Genomic DNA, 23093 nt, shown 5'->3' with positions numbered 1-23093 from the left:
TCACGATGGCACCCCAAATTAAGAGTTTAATTTTTATTCAATGTGCTTTTTGAGGTATTATCACAAGCTTAATGCCATACAAATTAGCCGTTATTAGGAGATTATTGGTGCTATGTGAGAACGGGTGGGGCTGCATGCTGAGCATTTGAAAGTCCTGACAGTCGTGTCAAACCTGTAATACAGATACATCCAGGTGCATACAGGCGGACCTCTTGTTAGCTAAGTGATAAGAGTAGCATAATGACCCTAATTTTAGTATGAAGAGAAATGTCCCCAGAAATTTTTAATATTGTCTACACATAACTACTGGGACACAAACTTTTCACTATTTTTATTCCAGTAAATGACAAAGGGAGGGTTAAATAATCTGACAGTACAGACGGTGTGTCAAACTCTATGAAAATAGGATTGTAACTAATGATCTGGTCTATGTGGTAGTCCTTTCATTGATTAAACAAAGTTATTCCAACCAAATACATTCAGTCAACTATCATATAAGAGTTTTAAAGCCAGAAATCCCCTTTGAGAAGCTGTAACCAGTAAACCTTTGTTATTATTGCTTAAAAATTAAATTATTATCAAAACTATTGTTGATTAATTTTCTCTGAATCGATTTAATATGCAAACACGTAACTAAAAAAAATAAAATGTCATTAACAGTAACGTTTTTGTCATTGTTTTTATTGTAAGGTCCAGTGTGGAAGATTTAGTGGCAGCAGTGAGGACTGCAGATTGCAACCAGCTGAAACGTCTAGAATTTCAGTGTTCATTGTTCAGGAGGTTTGTACCGGGAGCTGAACTATCCGCAGAGGTCTCCTCTTCTTCAAAAGAAATGGACCAGGTGATTAAATGAAGCAGTTAGAAATCAGTGTTTCTCTGATGTTGTTTGGCACATCAAAGTCTGCTCACCTGTCATCTATGAAAGCTTAAGCTCCAGACTTTCAGATTTAGTTATTTATTTATTTTTTACCAGTAGCTGAATTATGCACAGAGGAGTCTTCCTCTCCAAAACAAACGGACATGGAGATTTCAGCCAGTACAAACATTAAATGAAGCAGTTTCATGTAAAAAAAAAAATGTGGGTTTTCTGATGATCTCGTCTTGGAGGGGCCTCTAACTACAGTGGCCAACACAAAAACATGAATGGCCATATCTAGAGCCAGTGCTTTGTTTGTCCATTGTGGGCTATTGTAGAAACATGGCTATGCAACATGGCTATCTCTGTGGATGAGGACCTGCTCCCTGTGTAGATGAACAGTTCATTCTAACAGTACTTTTATACAGGTGATTATACACTTAAGAAAACTTGTGTATTATATTATATTCCATTTCTACCAATATATCCCCCCAAATGCCACACACTGTTCACTTAACAATTGTTGGAAGATAGAGGCAGTACTGGAATTATGAGTTTGTTTTTTAATTGAGTCACAGCTGGCTAAAGCTGATTGTACCTTATATGGGTAAATTTATTTCTTATTTATAAATGTGGCTTTCAGGTCTGTCTCATGATACCAAACATTAAAAGACCAACGGACAATGATCTTTGGTATGTAAAATACTAATGGTTATGATTTTGTATTGGAATACTTGTAAACAGTCTTGTCTGTCTTCTTGCTCTTGTTATGCAGATATATGCACAGAGAGAAGATGCCTGGATTTGCCTCATGACAACAGCTGATCAGATATTAAGATGACTGCATCTCAGAACATGGTAACCAGTTTTGTTTGAAATTCCCGTTGTAACTGGACACATTAGGTTTAATATTTGCCCATGAGACGCAACTCTGGCTGCAGTGTCTCTGTTGTGCAACAGGTGGGCAGACAGTAAGTGACTGGCTCTCGATTACTCGATTTCCACTGTTCTGTGGGCTTTGGGTATGGAACCGGGCCAGATACTTAGATACTCAGTTCACAAGTACGACATATTCCCGTTAAGTGAAACCTGAGGAACAGTGACTTGAATACATTTCTGTTTCTGCACTTAATCAGTTTTCTTTTGACTTGTTGATTGGTTATAATGTTTTGGTAATGAACTGACACATTTGACACCTTGAGAACTGTTTTAAAAAAGTATTTTTTCTTTGTAGGCTAACCCAACATCTACATGTGAATATGATTCATTAGAAATCTTAACTGCAACTGTTGACATAAAATAAATCCCTTTTTTTTTTTTTAAATAGTCCTGGTTTGCAAACATAAATGAATGTGCATTACATCTGTTTGAAGCTAACAGGAGTTTTGAAGAGGCAATTAATAGAACAAAAAGGCAGTTAACATTTTGCCTTGATTGTTTCCTACCAGTGGAAGTCTTCACCATATAGAGGCCCTGTGTTCACCTCTGATAGACCAGATGAACCTGCGGAGCAGCAGCAGAGTTTCTTGGAAAGGTGAGAATTCATGCTGACTGAACTCCTCCTTTGCTCTTATCAAGCATACTTTTATCAGTGGGGATTTGAAGCGATCACTTTTTGAAAGATGGTAAAATATGAAACGATTGTTGAATTTGGGAACAAATATAACACAACACCTAATTGTGATTTGTCTTCACAGTGTAGTACCTGAGCCTTGGGGACGGACATTTGGAGCCATCTACAGATAACGTATGCATTGAAGACGTTTGAAAGTGAGAGTTTTGCATCTGAACACTTTGAATAAATGCTTCAGTACATGTCTGAACAATATTGGGGCATGTGTAAAGACAGCAGTATACCTTTGTGATATTTTGTTGATCAGATATTCAATAAAAGGTCAAATCTAAGTGAATGTCTTTTATTTAACTACACTAACAGTGGGACAATCTGACCAGTACATCTTTGCTGACATTATAACAGCTATTTATTTATTTATTTGTTAGTGTGTTCACTTAATTGCCAATTATTTCAAAATCCTGTTGCAATGAGAACACTAAAGACATTGTAATTTTGTTTGTCTTGTAAGTTTATACCTACATCTGAATTAATGACAGGATTCTGGTTCATGCTATAAAATATCATACTCACTGATTCATTCTGTGGAATTTCAACAAAACAAATTAAATTACAAAATCCAATAGATGCTATATGACTGCTAATGCAAGATACCCCAGGTAACGTACAGTAAATGGATAAAGCAGTCATTGCTGTTTGGTAGCATCTATGTGTCACTTTGCATAATTAGTACTATAATCACAAAAGTAATCAATAAGTGTGTCATTCTTTAGGAAGATGTAAAAAAAGACATATAGAGATAGAAATTGTTCATGTATGTTGAATACCACCTCAATGAAACTGTCAGATGTGAACTTGATAGATGGCAGAACATCAGTTCAACAATCTGCAGAATTTCACTCGGGTTAATATTCACAGCCCTTACAGTGAATTACAAGTGAGATAAGCAGAATTTCATTTATTTATGCATTACTTTAGAGTCACGTCCTGCCCCACATCGAGGTCATTTCCTGCCCCATTTGTCTCTCTTTTTATGATGAAGGTTAGAGGCCAGTGGAGGAGACAGTAACCTGGATGAGAGGCAGGAGTGGAGCTCTTAATTACATTCATTTTGAGGGGAAAAAGAAGCCCCAGACTATTTTGCCTTAAAATGAATATCACATTCATTCAATTCATTTAAGTTTAGTACAATATTTTTAACTTTTCTATGGACAAAAAAATCCATTGAATCTAGTCAAAACAGTCCTGCTAATGTTAGGAAGCATCATTTTCCAAAAGTAGAAAGGAGTTGGGACACTGACTTTGAAATGAAGTAAGCACACGTCTGATATGAGCATCATCAAAAGAACATTTTTCAAGAACCTTTCCACCAAGTCAAAATCAGGAGTCATGCTATAGGCACTGTTGTGAGGACCTCTGCACAGCCCTCCTGTCCTGGGCTGTGCACATGCCAGTTTGTCATGTTTCAGTCTGTATGGATAGCTCCTCTGTAAAAGGTACCTAGAACTTTGCATGGAAATGTTGCCTTCTTAATTTTCCTTAGGAAATACAGCTGTTTCTGAGCTTTGTGTCTCACAGGAGTAAGCTGGAAACAAAAGTCAGAAGGAGTTTTCAAAGCAACTCGCTACAGCTGATTAAATAACCCAGCAACAGTTTTCATTTCTGCAGCAAAAGCTGACTGAAAGATAAAAAAATAAGAGCCCCTGTTTCTGGTTTTTAGGTCTTATGCGATCCAAAAATCATTGGTTATTTAATTTTCCCCTGTGGAGAAAAAGAACCTCGGCTTCTTGGCCTGAGTTACTGTAAGCTGTGCCACGAGCAGCTGTTTAAATACACCTGCTAATTATTTGGAGAACAAAAAGTTAAGCTATTTGGCTTTTCATCAATTTGATATATTTAGCTGAAGCTGAGGAAAATTGTGTTCTTTTTGCACAAGAATTATATCTATGCTTTTCTCTGCACTGTCACTGTGCTGACACATCAGAAAGCAATTTGATTCACAGCGTGCAGTGAATTAATCTGAATAATGAAATTAAGTCTAGTTTAAATAACTGTAATCCATATATCCAGTATTAAGTCAGTCTATATTAAGTATGTGTTGGGTGGAGCTATATTTGGACAGAGGAAATAATGCTCCACTAACATTTGCAGTTGTAAATTAAGTGTCACAAATGGTCACAATATGAATTTCTGTTGATGGGACAGACAAAAGAATATTCTGTGAAAGATGTTGACTGCTCTATTTTAAAAACTAGTTATGTACATGCTAAATTATACAAATAAGTTAAGGGAAGAGCCCTTAACGGGTTTTATCTACTGTTTCATACAGTATATTTATTGTTGCAGTTTCCTGTAATCGAAGGACGGTATATTAACCACCATCCTGAGGCCAGAGCAAGGCCACTGGGGCCAGAGCCTGCAGGTAATGAGGCACCTGGAGCCTGTAGAGGGAGCTGTGGCACACATGTTCTGTCACATACAAGTCCGTGCAAGACCTTTGGGCTGTGCTCCCTCTCCTGAAACCTGATCTCCCACCAAGATGCTCAAAGATGCCTGCTCACTGAGGTTAGCCTGCAGGAATAACGTTCATGCAATATGGCTATTGGGTGATTGGTGATTCCTCAGCTATTGTAATTCTTGTGTCTGTCACAATTAAGAAAAACAAAAAATGTCTTTCTTAGTCACACTTACTTGACACCACAAGGACTGTAGAAAAATGAAATGATGGATCAGTTCTTTATTTCTTCTCTTGGTGATCTTGGTGACCACTGCAACAGTCGTGGCAGGAGAGCACATGGCTGAAGGACAGATAGCTTTATGAACTGAAATAAGAAGAAATCAAGGTGAATATTTGTTCAATCAAGAATATGTTTATTGGCTGTCATTTCCAGACAGCTCATATTTCCTTAGACGATACAAATAATAAGAAAAACAACATTTATAATGTGTATTTTGTGTATATTTGTTGCTAATGCTAAAACTGACATTAGCAAGCTAACATACCATGAGATTTTTTAACAATGTGACCAAATTTCATTTCCACAAGTAATTTCCATTGCCTTGTTTGATGTGATGGAATAGGCATGTTGCAATGGAAGTCACAATAGCCCACTGAAAACATTGTATCCATACATTCATACATACATACATTCTCCCTTGTCACCAACTCTGTTTTTGATATTCATGGACAGGATCTCGAGGCACAGCCAGGAGGAGGAAGGGGTCTGGTTTGGGGACCTCAGATTTGCATCCCCGATCTTTGCAGATGATGTGGTTCTGTTGGCTTCATCACACCGTGACCGCCAGCATGCACTGGGCCAGCTTGTAGCTGAGTGTGAAGCAGTCGGGTTGAGAGTCAGCACCTCCAAGTCTGAGGCTGTGGTTTTCTGAATTTCATGGATTACCACCTCTAGGCTGGGAGAGAGTTACTGCTCCGGGCAAGGAGTTTAAGTATCTCTGGATCTTGTTCACGAATGAGGGTAAACTGGAGCATGAGATGGGTCGGTGTTTTGGCTGCTGTTCCACTGTATCTGTTTGCCGAGGTGAATTGCACAGTGACCCAGAGCTACACCTAAAATTATTGTGGGGGATTAAAAACACAGTTTATTTTAGCTGGGCACAGTGAGACACATTTCTGCTCAACTGGAACTCAACAGATAGCCTATATAACATCAGGTAACACGAGGTGGTGCAGTTTCAAGATGAATGCTAGCTGTTAGCTGAAAAGACTGGACTAGCACTGTCTTTAGATAGCCTCAGTATTTTTATAGTCAAATTTCTTACACTCAGTTTTAACTCTTCATTGACATATTTAATTATGCTTCGACTTGTCTGATGATAACTTCTTACTACATTTTGTCTGGACTCTTACCCAAATGTGTGTCACACAAGGCCATAGCCATGGAGTCAACATTGGGGAGACCAAATCTGCCAGGGGGTCCCCCTCGTCCTCAGGAAAAATCCTTAAGTTGAAAATCCGTTTCTTTATTCATCATAAGCAAGTCCAGCTGTACAGTACTATATGTATATGCAATAAATGAAAGCTACCGTCTACATAAATCACACATGTAGCATGACTATTCTAGTTTTCCACTTTTAATACTCTTTTAATTTTAAAGTAAGGAATCAGAGTTCAGTAGGCTGCAGTGCTTGACATTCTTCATACCTTCCCACAGCAGTCAAGCAACAGCTTCTGCTGGGATATGGCAACACCCAGGGGCGTAGCACCAAATTCTCAGCCCTATGCTGAGATGCTTAAGGCCCCCCATGCTTTCTCTCTTGATCCATGTCTCTTTCATGCTTCTTTTAGATTATTTTTTTTATAAAGTCAGATTGCTTTCTTTCTTATTTTCTTTTATTGGAATCCCAGTTTCCCTTTCTTGGGGAAAGACATGATAGTGTACGTTAGTGCGTCTGCAGCAAAGGCTGTCACTCAGCTTGAGCTCCGTTGAGATCCAGCTGGCCACAGACATTGGTATTTGGTTGAATTTATGTTGTGACCAAAATTCAATGTCTAATGCCAACATCAGTTTGACGTAGATGACAGATGACATCTATTTAGTTGGTTTTAAGTTGTGTTGTAAAGTTACAAAACTCTTTTGTAACATCATCAACATCTTCCAAATGTCTTATGCCAACATCATCTTGACATTTAGTCACGGGGTTTAGAGAACAAACCTAACGTCTGCAAAACATCATGATGTTAACATCCACATGATGTGAAATTCCAACGTTGTATTAGGTTTAAATGATCATCAGCCAGTATTTTATTCCAACCAAAATTTACTGCCTGTCTGATGTAAGAGTCCAATGTCCTTCTGATGTCATATTGAGATCAGGTGCCAGCTGGGAAGACAAATCCAAAATAGTGTAGGGGCGGACTAAACCATTTTGTGCCTTTAATAATAATAAACTTTTATTTTATTGACTTCCATTTATATATAAGTAAATATGCTGAACCATTGCCATGTATTCAGAGTTTGCAGTGACGCCAATTATATTAGTTCACCGCATGGACCGTTTAACCTGGCAACAACTGCAGCCGGCTCAAACGTGATTGGTCAATATCACGCGGACTACAAACAGCCTACAACCGGAAACCAGGGCTCTTCCGCTCTTCTTCCTGAGGCAAGATCTCCGGGGTTTGCCTACAGACTCTACATTCACTGAATGTAGAGTCTGTATATAGAGACTAGGGAAGTCTTGTTGAGATAGAGATCTCATTTTCCAGAGAGACCTGAGTACAGAAATAATGACATAAAACAACCCATTTTAAAAAGTACAAAATATGTTTAATATAATATAATACAATACAATACAATACAATGCAGTACAATATGATATAATATAAGGGACCAGAGTATCAGGCTTCAAAGCACACTGCAATTTGTTCGAGGTGTGAAGTGCAAAGAATCGACAAGCTATCTTTCCAACACATTCTCACTCTGACCTCGTCACATATTGACGTTTGGTCATGGACTTTCCGCGTCAACACACAGCGTGCAAGGTACCCTGGGTGTGTTGGTTGTTGATGTTCGGGGACACCGTGTCAAGTTCTGCCTGTTACATGCGTCGTCTTCTTTCAAAATACACGTATGTTTTCACAGGAAATTAGCCATTTACATTTAAATTTTTTTAATTTAATTTTATATACTTTATTAATCGCTCTGTTTGTCAGTTACACACAGGTCCAAACACACATGCACAAACTGGACCTATACATGCACTAAGTGGAGAGATGTCAGAGTGGGCTGCCCATGACAGGCGCTCTGAGTGGTTGGGGGATTCGGTGCTTTGCTCAGGGGCAAGTCGGCAGTGTCCAGGAGGTGAACTGGCACCTCTCCAGCCACCAGTCCACGCTCTATATTTTAGTCCGGATGGGGACTTGAACAGGAGACCCTCCGGTTCCCAACCCAAGTCCCTATGGGCTGAGCTACTGCCGCATACAGTTCCTTTCAAAATAAATGCACTACATTGGTACAACACTGTGAATGAAACACACATGGTTGGGTTTAGGCAGCAAAAGCATGTGGTTAGGTGTAGGAAAACGGGACAGGGTTTGGCTTTAGAATTTTACGGGACACAAACGTGGCTCTCTCAGGTGAATGTCAGACACATCCACCACCTCTCCTGCCTGCCCCAGTTGGACTTTTGCTGCATTAACTTTCATCCTTGTCCCACCATGTTTCCCCCTGACGCTGCCTGGCGCCATTAAACTATAGCAGCAACCAGCCGTGTGTCATGCCAACATTAAAGGACACCTTTTTATTGGTTTCTGATGCTGCAAGTTCCTGCCCAAGCGCCGGATTTCGACAATTTCGGAGTGAGATGGGGCTCATCTTTCCCATATTAAGGGGTGAGAGCGCCCTCAAAGAGCTTCCACTATTTTTGATATAAAGTTCAGTCTTTCAGCTAATTTTTGCAGCCAGTTTTAATTCAGTTGTGGCATTAATTACTTGGAAATTAAAAAAAGAATACACATAAAATGAAACTTTTCATCCCAGGCTTTTTGTGGGGCCCTGAGTGATCGTCCCCCCTCTACAGCGCCCCTGGCTTTATGGTCATATTTGCAACTGATTATTTCAGACAACAAATGTAAATAAATATTTTTTTTATCAATATAAAGAGGGGGGTGTTCCCATGTGTCCCCCAAAATATCATAATTACTGTCTTGGTGTCACGTGTTTATCCTTTCCACAGTTCTGACTTTAAGAGGTGAGTGTTATAGCCATATAGCAGGCTGTGCTGTTGACTTGTGTTGTGTCCTCTCAGGGAGAATGACAGGAAACAGGCGAGATTTATGTCGGCGGTATAAAAACATCTCACAGCTGAGATCCCGCATCTTTGCCTTTAAAGGAGCGCAGTGGTGAGTCGCTGGGAAACAGAGGTTGTGTGCTCATCGGGAAACCCGCTGCTTATTTCTGTGTCACATTTTTGTCCAGTTTAATCTGATGAGATAACAGAAGAAGATGCTTTTATATTAATCGCATATGCTGGTGATGGCGGCTGCGTCCAGAGAGGGAGCTCTTTAATCCAGGGCTGGAGCAGCGGAGATTTTCTGGCCCATATGGAGCTGAAATGTGAAATTGCTCAATTTCAAGGACGCACTCCTGATCATTTCTGTCTCCGGCGGATGATTTGTGTTGAAAAATAGGATCACGACACCATCAGGTCACATCTCTTGTTGTGTCAGCTCCGTGTCGTTGCTGCAGCAGAAGACAAGCTGAGGGAATTATTATGGCTGCTGCGCGTAATAATTAGACGCGGGTTTTGGTTATTTGCGACTCATGGCGTAGGTTTGCCGTAACGATGTGATCAGATAGGGATCCCTGGTTTCTCGCTGCGCTGCCTCCTCCTCCAGAGTCGCTCATAATGCCGAGGGCTGTGCGGAGACTGGTCCATATGGTGCTGTTTTGCCCTCTGTCCAAAGGTCTGCAGGTATGTATGGACAGCATCATTTCAGTCCGCCTTTGTTGCCACAATAGGGTCCACACAGCAAATTACCTGCATGCATGACAAACTATACCAAGGCAATATCTGCATCCTGCCCATAAGAAAACAATAAAAGAGAGAATAAGAGGGTGAACCAACAAAAGGCTATCTTTGTGTTGTCCTGAGGTCAAGTGACCAGCTGTTCATTCATTTAGTCTTGTGTTGGCCTCAGTGCTGAAAAGTAACTCAGTGCTTTTATCCAGGTGCTCCTTTGTTTGAATGTGTCCATTTCAAGCTACATTATGCCTCCACTTCACTGAATTTTACAGGCAGTTATTACTGTGGACCCTCCATTTATTTTAAAGCTGGAGTTACTTTTCAGCATCAGAGGATTACAGAATAGGCCTACAGGGCACAGGCCCTGGGGCCAAGGTGTAAGGAGGCCCCTGGCATTCATTTGCAAAGTGTCTCTCAAATTACCGACCAGGAAGAGACTCAAAAATGACCACAGAGAGACACAAAAACGCTAGAAAGAGATGCAAAGGAACTGCAAAGAGACACGGAATAACTACAAAAATTAGCAACATTACCACAATGACACAAAATGACTAAAAAGACAAAATTACCTCAGAGAGACACAGCGTCACAAAAAGCTGTATAACAACTAAAGGAAGACCAAAGACAACAACTGAAAAAGATGCAAAACCACAAGGAAGTGTGTGTGTCTTGCTGCAGTGTAGAAGAGGTAGTGGGGCCATTTGCATATCCGTGCCCAGGGGCCCATTGTCTTATGATGCACTCATGCTTTTCAGATGGTTTTTCATAAAAAACAAGAAGAAATCTAAATAAAATACAGTGCATTTTAGAAATTTAAATCAGTGGTTTCCAGCTTTTTGTAGTTTTTTTTTACGACCCCTTACAGCAACAACAGCAACAATGACAACAACAACAACAACAACAACAGAAAATCTGTATCTTTTTGGAGTTTGTCATGTATCATATGCCTAGCAGTCTAACAAGAGGCATTCTTCTTCTAGACTTCTTAGATGATTTCATTTAGAGATAAAATTCGCCAATTTTTAAGCAAAGATTTGAGAAAATTCCAAAACAATAAAATTTGTGTAACAGAGCTTTGTTTTTTCCCCTTCTTTGATATCCCATTTAAAATCTCAAACTCCCTTAGATTTATGTATTCTATCTTTTCACCCTCAGGAGGGCTAGTTGACGCCCATGTAAAAAAACGCTGGACTATACTTTGTTACAAAAGTGGTTGAAACTAGCTCCCTCAGGACCAGCTGTAACACTGAAATACTCTGCATCAGTACTAACAGTATAATGATGGTAATATATCAGACACAGGGGCTATTTTTTGCAGCAGGAGTACTTTTACTTTTGTATGGAAGTACATTTTGCTGAAGGCTATTTTTTTTTGTTAGAGGGATTTTGAAAGCACGGCTTTTACTTGTAATGGGATATTTTTAATGTGCTGCTACTTTTGTTTAAAGGAACAGTGTGTAAGATTTAGGGGGGTTTAGTGGCATCTAACGGTGAGCATTGTGGACTACAACCAACTGAAACCTTTCCCAGTTAGAATTCCTAAAGTGTTCATTGTTCAGGAGGCTTTAACTGGGAGCCAAGTTATCCTCAGAGGTCTCTTCCTCTCTGAAACAGACAGACCAAGTGATTAAAACTGGTAAAATCCATGAAAATCAGTTTCACATTACAAATCAGTGTTTCTCCTACATTGTTTGGAATGTTGCAGATGGGCTGCTGGTCCAGCACTTGCAAATATGTGGTCACCTTTTTTTCCCTGATAACTTAAGATATAGACTTTTAATCTTTACTGTAAGCTGAATTATCCACAGAGGCATCTTCTTCTCCAAAACAACCAGGTGATTTAAATCAGTAAAAACACCAAATAAAATAGTTACACATTAAAAAAAAAAAAAGACTTTTGAACATGGCGGAGGACCTGCTCCCTTTGTAGATAAAAGGTTCATTCATTCAGGTCACATAAACACATTTTCAGGTGATTATACACTGAAGAAAACATGCTTATGATATTATTTTCCATTTCTGCCAATATACCCTCCATCAATCCTACACACTGGACCTTTAAGAATGCCTATTTCACCACTACATATCAGATATTTTGGTTTCACCCTGAAGTCAGGTGCACAGCTGGTCTTTAAATCATTGTGGTGAAGGCCAATTTTATGATCAGCTGTCATGTCTCTCTTCTCCTTCTTCCCTCCAAAGAGTCGTCTCCCAGCCATTAAGGTGAAGTACCTTCTCCTGGCATGGCTGGGCATCCTCATCGCCAGCTGGGTCATCTACATGCAGTATGCGTCTTACTCTGAACTCTGCCGTGGGCATGTGTGCCACATGGTCATTGTAAGTATATTCTCTCAGTGCAGTGACAGCCTGTGTCATTACTTTATCAGTGTGATGTTGGTCAGGAGGTTGCCAGGAGGCATCATGTTGTCACATTCTACATATTGGAATAGAATACAATATCTTCATTGTCAATGTACATGCACAACAAATTGAATGCAAACCCCCAGTGCAAAAATAAGTAACCATCTCTGACAGTAATCATACTTCCTCACTGATTAAATATTATGTTATTGGATTGGTTTATGTGGGATCTTTCACACTGGTATGGTTAAATGTAAGATCCATATAACAAGTGCATTACAGGCCAGTATGAGCAAAAATAATTTAGGCGGTACAGATATGATGTTTGTTAAATGTTGTGGAGATGCAGGGGGAAAACCTGTTTGAACAAATTCTAGTCAGTACAGATTTGTTTTGAGCCAAGAAAAAAAAGAATGCAATGCTGCATGTTTTATGAGTTTCTGGGTGAAAAACAAACTGGTTTTATGTGCTATGGTTATATATACTCACATTGCACATTTTCTAATATTTTTACTATGCTTTGGGTGGATTTGAAACTAGCTTATTTATTATTGCTCTAGCTTTGTCACACAACTGCAGATAGTCCTAATGCAGAAACAGAAAAATAAAGGCTACATAGAACTTTAGACTCGACTGCAACTTGACTTGGCCTTTAAAACCAATGACTTGTGATTTTACTTGGACTTGAGCCTTTCGACTTGATAAAACTTGATACCTTCCCTCAAGCCCAAAGATTACAAAGTATGTTCTTTAAAAAGTGTGCCACAAATCACTTCAGCTCCCCAATTTTCTGAATACACTTGCGTTAAGTCAGCACTTATTTCCTCACATCCACTTTGTTCAAACCGGTCTGACAGCATCTAGTCAAGTTGCAGGGGAGAACTACGAAGACCCAATGCCGATTGAAAAAATGATACCAAAGATATCTCAAGGCAATTGAATCGAACGCAACTGGACTTAGTTTTGTCTTAGAAGACGTTTCACCTCTTATCCAAGAGGCTTCATCAGTTCATGCTTGTCTGACTAGGCTGGAACTAGTCTGACAAACTGGTGTGGTTGTGGTTGTTCTGTTTCACCAATGTACAAGTCTGGGCATTCCTACATTGGTGAAACAAAACAACCACTAAACAAACGCATGGCCCATCACAGAAGAGCTAACTTGTCAGGGCAAGACTCAGCTGTCTATTTACACCTCAAGGAGAAAGTACACTCCTTCGAAGACAGCAATGTGCACATTTTGGACAGGGAAGACAGATGGTTTGAAAGAGGTGTAAAAGAAGCCATCTATGTGACATTGGAAAAAACATCTCTCAATAGAGGAGGAGGTCTACGACACCACCTATCCCCCACCTATAATGCTGTCCTTTCATCCTTGCCCAGAAGGTTTAACAACTTAACCTCTAAAAACAATAGTCGTTCACAAATGGCCCCATGTGACTCTAACGACTCCAACGACCACCGCTGCAGCAGGAGTTTCAACGACCGTTGTTGACACACCATTGGAGCACTAACAAACCAGTGACATCATTGGTCTTGTGAAGACCTCCCCAGAGGTTAAATACCTGGGTTGTTTCCACACCAGTTTGTCAGACTAGTTTCAGCCTAGTCAGACAAGCATGAACTGATGAAGCCTTTTGGATAAGAGGTGAAACGTCTTCTAAGACAAAACCAAGTCCAGTTGCGTTCGATTCAATTGCCTTGAGATAACTATGACCTGTATAAATGAGAATATCCACAGGCATGATACCAAAGATAATTTCGTTCACATACAAACACTACACGGTGGTCAACAGTGTGCAGGTCGAAAATTACAGATCAAAACGCAACAACTTCCAATTTTGTTAAACCTTTGAAATTGCACAAAGAACAGTAAGTGGAAGCTAATATTGACATAGTTAGCAAGCTAAAGCTTAGCTAACGTTAGCTCAAAAGCTAAGTAACTTCTTAACAAACTTGTTGAAACAAATAAATGCAAATTTTAGAAAACATTTATGATTTGGTAAATTTAATATTGGCATTACATTTGGTGGAGAGCGCATTATGATTTGTTAAGGACTTGAAAATCAAAGTTTAGGACTTGGGACTAGTCATTTTTGACTTGAGACTTGCCTGTCTTGACTTCAACGCAAAGACTTGCGACTTACTTGTGACTTGCAAAACAATGACAAAAATGTACCTGCGGCTGAAGTGAAATGTTTGGACACCTAAATAAATGGCAAGAATCAAAAACAAAGGGAAACATGGCAGGACAACTGGACAGAGGACTGTCTTTTGAAGAAGAGGAGGGACAGCTGGGGGCTGCTTGGGCTGGCCTCTTCCTTCATACATGGCCTTCAGCGCTATAGCTTAACAGCTCTCCTGCTGTGGCCAGCTGTTTGCAGAGCGTATGGCTGTTGAGAACAGAGCAGGCGTTGACATTTAATGAGTCACCAAGGAACAAAATGGCGATTAAGGGGAAAATCACTCAGAGTAATTGATGCACAATGAAAGATCAATGATGTAACCTCATCACAACAAATAACCAGCTCTGCACATCAGTGTGTGAGCCTGTGTACGGTTTGTACAAGTTGTTGTACCTCAGTATTAGACATGTAATAAATACACATTTCATGCCACTAGAATTAGTGCTAATGAGGTTGGATTTTTGTAGGGCGCACAAAGGTTTTTGATTTTCCATTTGCTGCTTTGTATTTTGGTGACATATCAGAAACATGACCCCTCTGAACTGGGAGGAGAGGAGCAGTGTGGTGGTGTGTCAGTAGATATGTGAGGATTTGTGCCAGCTCAGAGGTGCATAGTGCATGACGGTCATGTTCTGTGCTGTTTTTGTGGCCTCACATGGCAAAGAGGCGTGCACATTGGATGTACGCCATTAGACTACTCCATACTGCCTCAGGGTTTACACAGTGCAAACTACAATGAGTAATCTACATGAGTAAGAACAGTGGTATCATGGGAATACATTCATTTAGCTGACCACACATCCATGAAAGATCTTAAAGGAATTATTTGACATTTATGGAAATACACTTATTCGCTTTATTGCCGGGCGTTAGATGAAATGATCACTACTACTGTCACAAACTATGGTTAGCAGTAGGTTAGCTTAGCAGAGCTGAAATTCTGGAGCGTCCTGGCAACATGACGGTGATGACAAGACTCTATAGAGCCACTTTGCCCGGCCAAGAAATAGTCGGGCAAAGAGCCTGCTGTTAACCCAATGTTTGTTTTTACATGACATGTTAGATTGTGCATTGTCAAGGTGCTGGTAGGCATATTTTGTTACCTTTGGAAAGAGCCAGGCTAACTTCTTCTTCCAGTGTCCAGTCTGTATGCAAAGCTAAGCTAACCGGCTGCTAGCATAGCTTCATATTCATCATACGGTGCCGACATGAGACTATGACCACTTTCTAACCAGAATGGCACTATAAGAGACATTTTTAAAAGTTGCTGTCAAAGTAAAAATGAAATGAAAATGCCTATATTGTGAACCTAATTAACAATATTTTTTTAAAAAGTCAGTTTCTTTGTATTATTATAGTAAACTCCAATCATGTTTTCTTCCTGTGAAACAAAGTATGTTTTGTGCTTACATAAGCTAGTACCAAACAATTTCATCCAACAATATCATGACATCCACCCATCAATCAATTTTCAATTTTCAGCTGCACAGAGCTAAGATTAAGTTAGCTAGCTAGCAACAGAATGCTACGTAGTTGTGTCTTCATTTCCCCAAAATGCCGTGGTTACAAGCCCCCTGGCTGGAATTTTTTCACTTTGAGGAAATGCTAAATTTGGGGGAAAAAAGGCCCAATTAACTCCCTGGAATATCTATATGGAATATGCTGTTTACATGACCCGCATCAAATCCAGGATATTGCCATATTTGGAATAATAGTAAAATACTGGTGTGCATGTAAACATAGTGATTGTTATGACACAGCCAATCAAATTCCTGCCAATGTTATATCCAAGGCCCAAAACATCTTCCAGGTCTGTCACATAATGCCATTGGGCCCAAAAACACTATATCCCATAAACTTACATTGGGAAAGTGACGTCTGTATCTATGCATATCTTACTTTGGAGCATCACAACCCCCGCAAAATGACCTGTTTTACTTCTTGGATTTGATCCATTTGGTCCGATAAGATGTAGAAAGTCCAGAGGAGCAGCAAGTTTAAATCATTTTATCCCAGGTTAGCGGAGGGCTAAACTGGAAGTTAGCTGCTTGGCCAGCGAAGTCTCTAGTGCATTTGTTCTATGGGCACAATAATGCAGAAGATGCGGTTAATTTTACACCTGAGAAGTCAAACTTTTTGGCTTTATGCACCACTGAGCAACTTTCAAAGGACTAAACGGGGCCACACTGTATCCAGCTCTGTTTATACATCCATCTATATTCCGCCCACTTATCCTCACTCGGACATACGTCACCATACCAAATATAGATGCTCTCGAATGCCGTTTCATTTGGACTTTAACAGAAGCAAAGGCTATTAATACCTGAATTTGACTGCTGTGCATGTTTTATATCAATAAATAAGACTCCAAATAGGATGTTATTGCTATCTGATACTCTGTGAGTGCATCACTGTGTACCTATTGGATTTTTATCCTTGTAAGCACTCACAAACCTATAATCATCGCATCACATTACAGGAAATCAGATAGCAGTGTATTCAAGTGTGTTGATATTTTAAATGCATTCAGATCCATTGGATCATTCATGTATATTTATAGTCATCTTACTAGCTAAGTTGGTTGCTGACGAAACTCAATCACAGTGTCTACATCTAGCTTTGCTGGATTTGTATACTAGTTAAATTGCTGACAATGGTAGTGCTACGTACATGCTGTATAAAAGCACCTAAATGAAGCTGTTCTTCAGTGCATACTCTGGTTTTTGACCACATATAATGGACCATAAGCGTGCATATTTAAATGAAGAAAGCAGAAATCTTAAAATACTCTTTGTTTAAATGTTGGATTCAGTTTTGCAAGAGGATGAGACACTTAAGGGGGATCAACCTGAATGTTTCCTCTGTTTAAGGTAGTGCATTTCCTGTTTGCTTTTGCAGTGTGATCACTACAGAAGGGGCATAATATCAGGCTCATCCTGCAAGGCACTGTGTGATCAGAGAACTTTAACCCTGCAGCGCTGCATGTCCACCTCCTCGACACATCAGGTAAAATAAACACACGCGCACACTGAAGAATTTCTGGCTGAATAAAACACTTTCAAACCAGGCACACTTTGCGTTTATGTCAATGATAAGCAGAAACACAAGCATTTTCTACATTTAGAATATTCAAAACAGTGGCACAGGTTTTATTTATTATTTTAAAACATAAGTATACCCTTAAGGCCTTTCAATATCAAAGCAGTATCACCCCCACACACATATTCCTTAAAACAGTTAATATAATGTTAATATGATATTCTCATTTAATTAGGGAATGTTTCTAAAAGAAATGAAGTGCCTCATCCATTTACAATTTAGTTTGAAACAAAGATTTTTGTGTGTTTTCTGCTAATTACAGTGGGATAAATCAGTATGCAACACGTGAAAATTATTATCATTAAACATATTTCCAATGCAGCAATTCACATGAAATTTGGAACAGGCATTGATTTTAACTCCACACAACTAAAAATTGTACCATTTAAATCCGTAAATAAAGTTATGTGCAATAAAGTGGAATAACACAAGAGAAATATATTTTACATGCTAACTAAGATGTTTTTAATGCTTGGTGAAGCTTTTTACAATGCCGCCTTCAAGATGCTTCCAGAAATTAATGTTTCTAATTTCTTCAACATCGCTCGGTGCATTGCAGAAGGACTGCTAGCTCAGCACCTGTTAGCTAACCTGCTAACCAAATTATCCGCAGAGGTGTCCTCCTCTCCTAAATAAGCAAAGCCGGGGATTTAAACTGATAAAAACACTGAATAAAGCAGTTTTACGCTACAAATCAAAAGTTCTCCAATGCTGTTCTGCATGTCAGAGGCACCTGCTAATGTGTGCTCACTTTTTTTTCGTCTGGCAACTTAACTTACTTACTTAACTTACTTACTTTATCGGGAGCCAAATTATCTGCAGATAATCAAATCAAACAAACAAACCAGTATAAATAAAGCAGCACATTTAAAAAACAGTGTTTTTTCAAGCTCTCACTGCAGAAGGGCTTCTAACTATAGTGGCCGACACAAAAATGTGAATGGTGTCATCTAGAGCCAGTGTTCAGTTTGTCCATTCTGGGGAAAAAAACATGGCGGTGTAACATGGCAATCTCCATAGACGAGGACCTGCTCCCTGTGCAGACATAAACAGCTCATTGTAAAGTAACAAAAACACAAATTTGCAGGTAATTATACATTAAGGAAAACATACTTATTATATAATATTCCATGTCTGCCAATATATATTCTCCTAAATCCAACACACTGAACTTTTAATCTGTGTAGTTTTATTGAGTTTATAGCAATGTCTGGTCTAAATTTCATGTGAAATGCTGCATTGGAAATATGTTTAGTGAAAAAATGTTGACGTGTTTAATAGTTATATCCCCCACTGTGTCATCCTGGAGGAAAACAAAACCCAAGTGTAGGGCTTATAAAAAAATATATAGAAAATACATACGTCAGATGTTTGGAACACTGGCAAACTGTTTTGACTACATTTAGAATTAGACGTGACAGGTTAACTGCATGTTTTACTTCCATCTGAAAAGGTTAGTTTTATGCTCATTTGTATAGCAGCTAATGATACATCAGTGTGAAAAAACAATCCTATAGACAGTTCAGCTCTTATTATTGTCACATTTTTTTACTCACAGGTGTACAGCGGACTGTGGAAGGAGAGACCTGTTGTGATCAAGTGTGGTATCGAGGACCCAGTGAAGATCGATGGCGCTCCAGACTCTGTACTGCGACAGGAGATGAGCTTATTTGACAAACCCACTCGTGGAACCTCTATGGATGAATTTAAAGAGATGCTGCACAGTTTCCTCAAGGTCCTTTTCAGCAGTTATACCATATAATATATTATAATGTATATAATAATATATATGTCACCGTATAATTTCTCCTTCTTGCAGGCTAACCTTGGTGAGCAGCCATCTTTGAGTACCTTGGTGGACAGGGTCATTACACTAGCTGATGTCAACCAGGATGGCAAAGTGTCTTTAGCAGAGGCCAAGTCCATCTGGGCACTTCTCCAGATCAATGAGTTCCTCCTGATGGTGGCGCTGCAGGAAAAGGAGCACACCCCCAAGCTGCTAGGTTTCTGTGGAGACTTGTATGTGACAGAACGTGTGGGTCACAGCTCCCTCTACAGGATAGAGGTGCCTCATTACCTGCAGGCTCTGGTTCCAGAGGCCTTGAGCTCCAGCCTGAACCACTGGCTGGCACCAGCCTGGCCCCGCAGGGCTCGCATCACCATCGGCCTGCTGGAGTTTGTGGAAGAGGTCTTCCACGGCTCCTATGGAAGTTTCCTCATATGCGATGCCAGTCCTCGCCACGTGGGCTACAATGCAAAGTACGACTGCAAGATGGCTAACCTGCGCAGCGTGGCATCTGAGGCAGTCGTGCGGGGATTTTTGAGGGGACGACGATGTGAGACTAACGCAGACTGTACTTATGGCCGGGACTGCACGGCCACCTGCGATCGACTGGTGAAGCAGTGTAACACTGAGGTTGTACAGCCCAATCTCGCGAAGATGTGTGTACTGTTGCAGGATTTTCTGCTCTTTGGAGCCCCTTCAGACCTCCGTGGGGATCTGGAAAAGCAGCTACGCACCTGTGTGACACTCAGCGGTCTGGCAAGCCAGATGGAGGTGCACCACTCACTAGTCCTTAACAATCTGAAGACATTACTGTGGAAGAAAATTTCTAACACTCAGTACTCTTGAAAACAGGCTGAGATTACTCGACCTGTTCCTCTGCATAATGAGTGAATTATTATATGAACAGGAGTAGTTTTTGCTTATGAAGCTTTGCCAAATGTTCTAGAGGATGGTGATTATTGATGTATTTCACTCTACATTGACTGTGAATAACAAGAAACTGTGAATATACAATATAAACAGCAGATGGAGGAAACTTTATTTTATTCTTTTGTTTTCCAATGCATTATTTTCAGAAGCACATTCATCTGTTTAGACATAATATTCTCAGGGCACTGCCTATAACTTTATTTGTAAAATAACCTGTGAGTAAACTTAGTTTTTAAAATAGTTTCATAGTATACTCTTTTGACTATCCCAACTGAGGCAGAATGTCAAATTCGACATGGCGTGATAGTTTTTGTACAACTGTAAATATTGGTGGAACTTTGTTGTTTCCTGTGTATAAATGAATCTTCACGTGAAGCAGAAGACACAAATAATGCATATACAGTAGCACTAAAATGTCCCTCCTGGTACTGATCTGATATTGATAATGTATTTAAATCAGCCTGAACAGACTGGAGTTGTAAATGATGATCAGACATGATTAAACATGAATGAACTTCTAATCCATCAATAAAAGGAAATTGGTTCAAACAACTGATTCTCAACTACTCTTGCATTCATCTGAACTGTAGCTGGAGTCAGTGCAGAAGGAGTCAAACATTGGAGAAGCCAGTCAGATGTTCTCTGAGATACTGTGGAAACATAATCAGCTTTACTGACGGACAAGAAGAACTTATTGTGGTAATTCATTTTGAAAGAATGATTATTTGATTTAGGGCACCAAAACCATCTTGTTTTTAGTTTGCTTTTGCGTCTACAATGACCAGAATATTTCATTTTCTGTAGCAAGTTGGTATGAAAACTCCCTCTGAATATACTCTTACATATTATATACTGAGAAAGGGGCTATTTGTAAGAGAATTTCATATTGCACTTTCACAATAAGGATTGTTTTATGCTCTGCGCCAGTGACAGCTGTGGCCAGAGGCATTAAAGGGATAGTGCACCCAAAAATGAAAATTCAGCCTTTATTTACTCACCCATATAGTGAGGGAGGCTCAGGTGAAGTTTTAGAGTCTTCACATCCCTTGTGGAGATCCCAGGGGAGAGGAGGTAGCAACACAACTCCACGTAATGGAGGCTGTCGGCGCCCCAGATTCAAACGTCCAAAAACACATATAAAACCAAATAAACAAAGTATCTCCATACTGCTCGTCCGTAGTGATCCAAGTGTCCTGAAGCTCCGACATAAAAAGTTGTTTGGAAAAACGTCACTTGAACTCTGTTTTTAGCCTCATCGTAGCCTGTAGCTCTGACTGCTTCTCTGTGCACCCAGCTCACGTGTGCGCGCTCGCGTGAACACACATGGAGGCGGTGCCCATGTCTCACGGTCTTGCGCAAGAACACACACAAGTGAGCCCGGTGCACAGAGAGGCAGTTAGAGCTGCAGGCTACAATGAGGCTAAAAACAGAGTTCAAATGACATTTTTCCAAACAGCTTTTTATGTCGGGGCTTCAGGACACTTGGATCACTACGGATGAGCAGTATGGAGATATTTTGTGGTTTCAATTATGTGTTTTTGGACGTTTGAATCTGGGGCGCCGTCAGCCTCTATTAGGTGGAGTTGTGTTGCTACCTCCTCTCCCCTGGGATCTCCGTAAAGGATGTGAAGACTCTAAAACTTCACCTGAGCCTCCCTCGGCATATGGGTGAGTAGATAATGGCTGAATTTTCATTTTTGGGTGCACTATCCCTTTAAGTTTTCGAGTTTTCTCTTGGTCAGTCACATTCTTGTGAATGCGTTATCTTCTGCAGTGGTGCAGTGGTTAGCATTGCTCCCCAAACCTGGGGTTCGAACCAGGAACCCTCCTATGTAGAGTTTCCATGTTCTCCCCGTGTCAGCATGGGTTTTCTGTGGGTACTCCGGCTTCCTCCCACAGTCTTAAGACATGCAGGCTGGGTTCATTGGTGTCTCTAAATTGTCCGTAGGTGTGAATGTGAGCATGAATGGTTGCCAGTCTCTATGTGTCAGCCCTGTGATAGTCTGGCGACCTGTCCAGGGTGTACCCTGCCTCTCACTCAGTGTCAGCTGGGATAGGCTCCAGCCCTCCACAACCCTTCAACAGGATAAGGGATTACGTTAAATGAATGAATGAACATATCGGCAAGAGTAATGCAGTGTCAGAGACACTGAATTGTTCATTTAATTAATGTGCAGAGTGAGACTGAAGTTCACCGTACAGTGATATTGAAAAATGAAATATTGATATCATGTTAATAATACACATATGATAATATTGTGTAGCACCTTTTCATTCATTTCGGCTTCTTTCCATTCTCACTTTGTCTTCCTCCCCCAACACCATCTGGTTGCCTTTTCACTTTCCAATGAGTGTGATTGCTTTTTTTTTTAGTATAGCTATGGTTACAGTCTCTCTTTCCACCTCCCTATACCCTGATTTGAGGGTAATTCATTGGGAAAAAAAGAGACAAAAGGCACAACTGACAAAGTTAAAGATGAATTTGACTGAAAGCATTATTTTCTTTCCTCTGATTTTACGTAGATACCACGATAATGTTTTTATCATGTACTCTTTTGTCCATGATAATAGTGTTGTGAAAATCTGATATCGTGCCAGCCCTAGTATGGTCAGTATGTGCTAGATGAGGGCAAGTATGTGTAGAGGACTTACGCAACACCTCAGACAAATGTGTTATCTGTGCCCTCTAGGACAGTGCCTCGTCTACCGTAGGCATTGCATTGTCTGCCATTAGGCAAGGTGCTCTGTGGTCCTGTCCTGGTTTGAAACTTGTAGAGGAGCTTTCTGTTTGATAAGTGGGAGTACTGGCTGTGCAGA

At 40.1% G+C, this 23093-nt stretch overlaps 1 protein-coding gene across 1 annotated transcript; it reads left to right on the top strand.

The window, feature by feature from the left end:
* Nucleotides 1–9093: 9093 nt before the first annotated feature.
* On the top strand, nucleotides 9094–20820 carry dipk1b (divergent protein kinase domain 1B). The gene is made up of 5 exons (XM_050053634.1): nucleotides 9094–9866; nucleotides 12120–12254; nucleotides 17360–17467; nucleotides 19119–19295; nucleotides 19380–20820. The coding sequence occupies exons 1-5, from the start codon at nucleotides 9801–9803 to the stop codon at nucleotides 20190–20192; spliced, it is 1299 nt and encodes a 432-aa protein (XP_049909591.1). The 5' UTR covers nucleotides 9094–9800; the 3' UTR covers nucleotides 20193–20820.
* The last annotated feature ends 2273 nt before the right edge of the window (nucleotides 20821–23093 follow it).

The sequence above is a fragment of the Epinephelus moara genome, chromosome 9, assembly GCF_006386435.1.
Source record: "Epinephelus moara isolate mb chromosome 9, YSFRI_EMoa_1.0, whole genome shotgun sequence".
NCBI classification, from domain to species: domain Eukaryota; kingdom Metazoa; phylum Chordata; class Actinopteri; order Perciformes; family Serranidae; genus Epinephelus; species Epinephelus moara.
This window is presented reverse-complemented; position numbering and strand designations above follow the sequence as displayed.

Coding starts and splice junctions, on each gene's coding strand:
- dipk1b (XM_050053634.1), top strand. CDS start 9,801: ATGCCGAGGGCTGTGCGGAGACTGGTCCATATGGTGCTGTTTTGCCCT. Junction 17,468..19,118: donor CCACCTCCTCGACACATCAG/GTAAAATAAACA, acceptor TTTTACTCACAG/GTGTACAGCGGACTGTGGAA. Junction 19,296..19,379: donor TGCTGCACAGTTTCCTCAAG/GTCCTTTTCAGC, acceptor TCCTTCTTGCAG/GCTAACCTTGGTGAGCAGCC.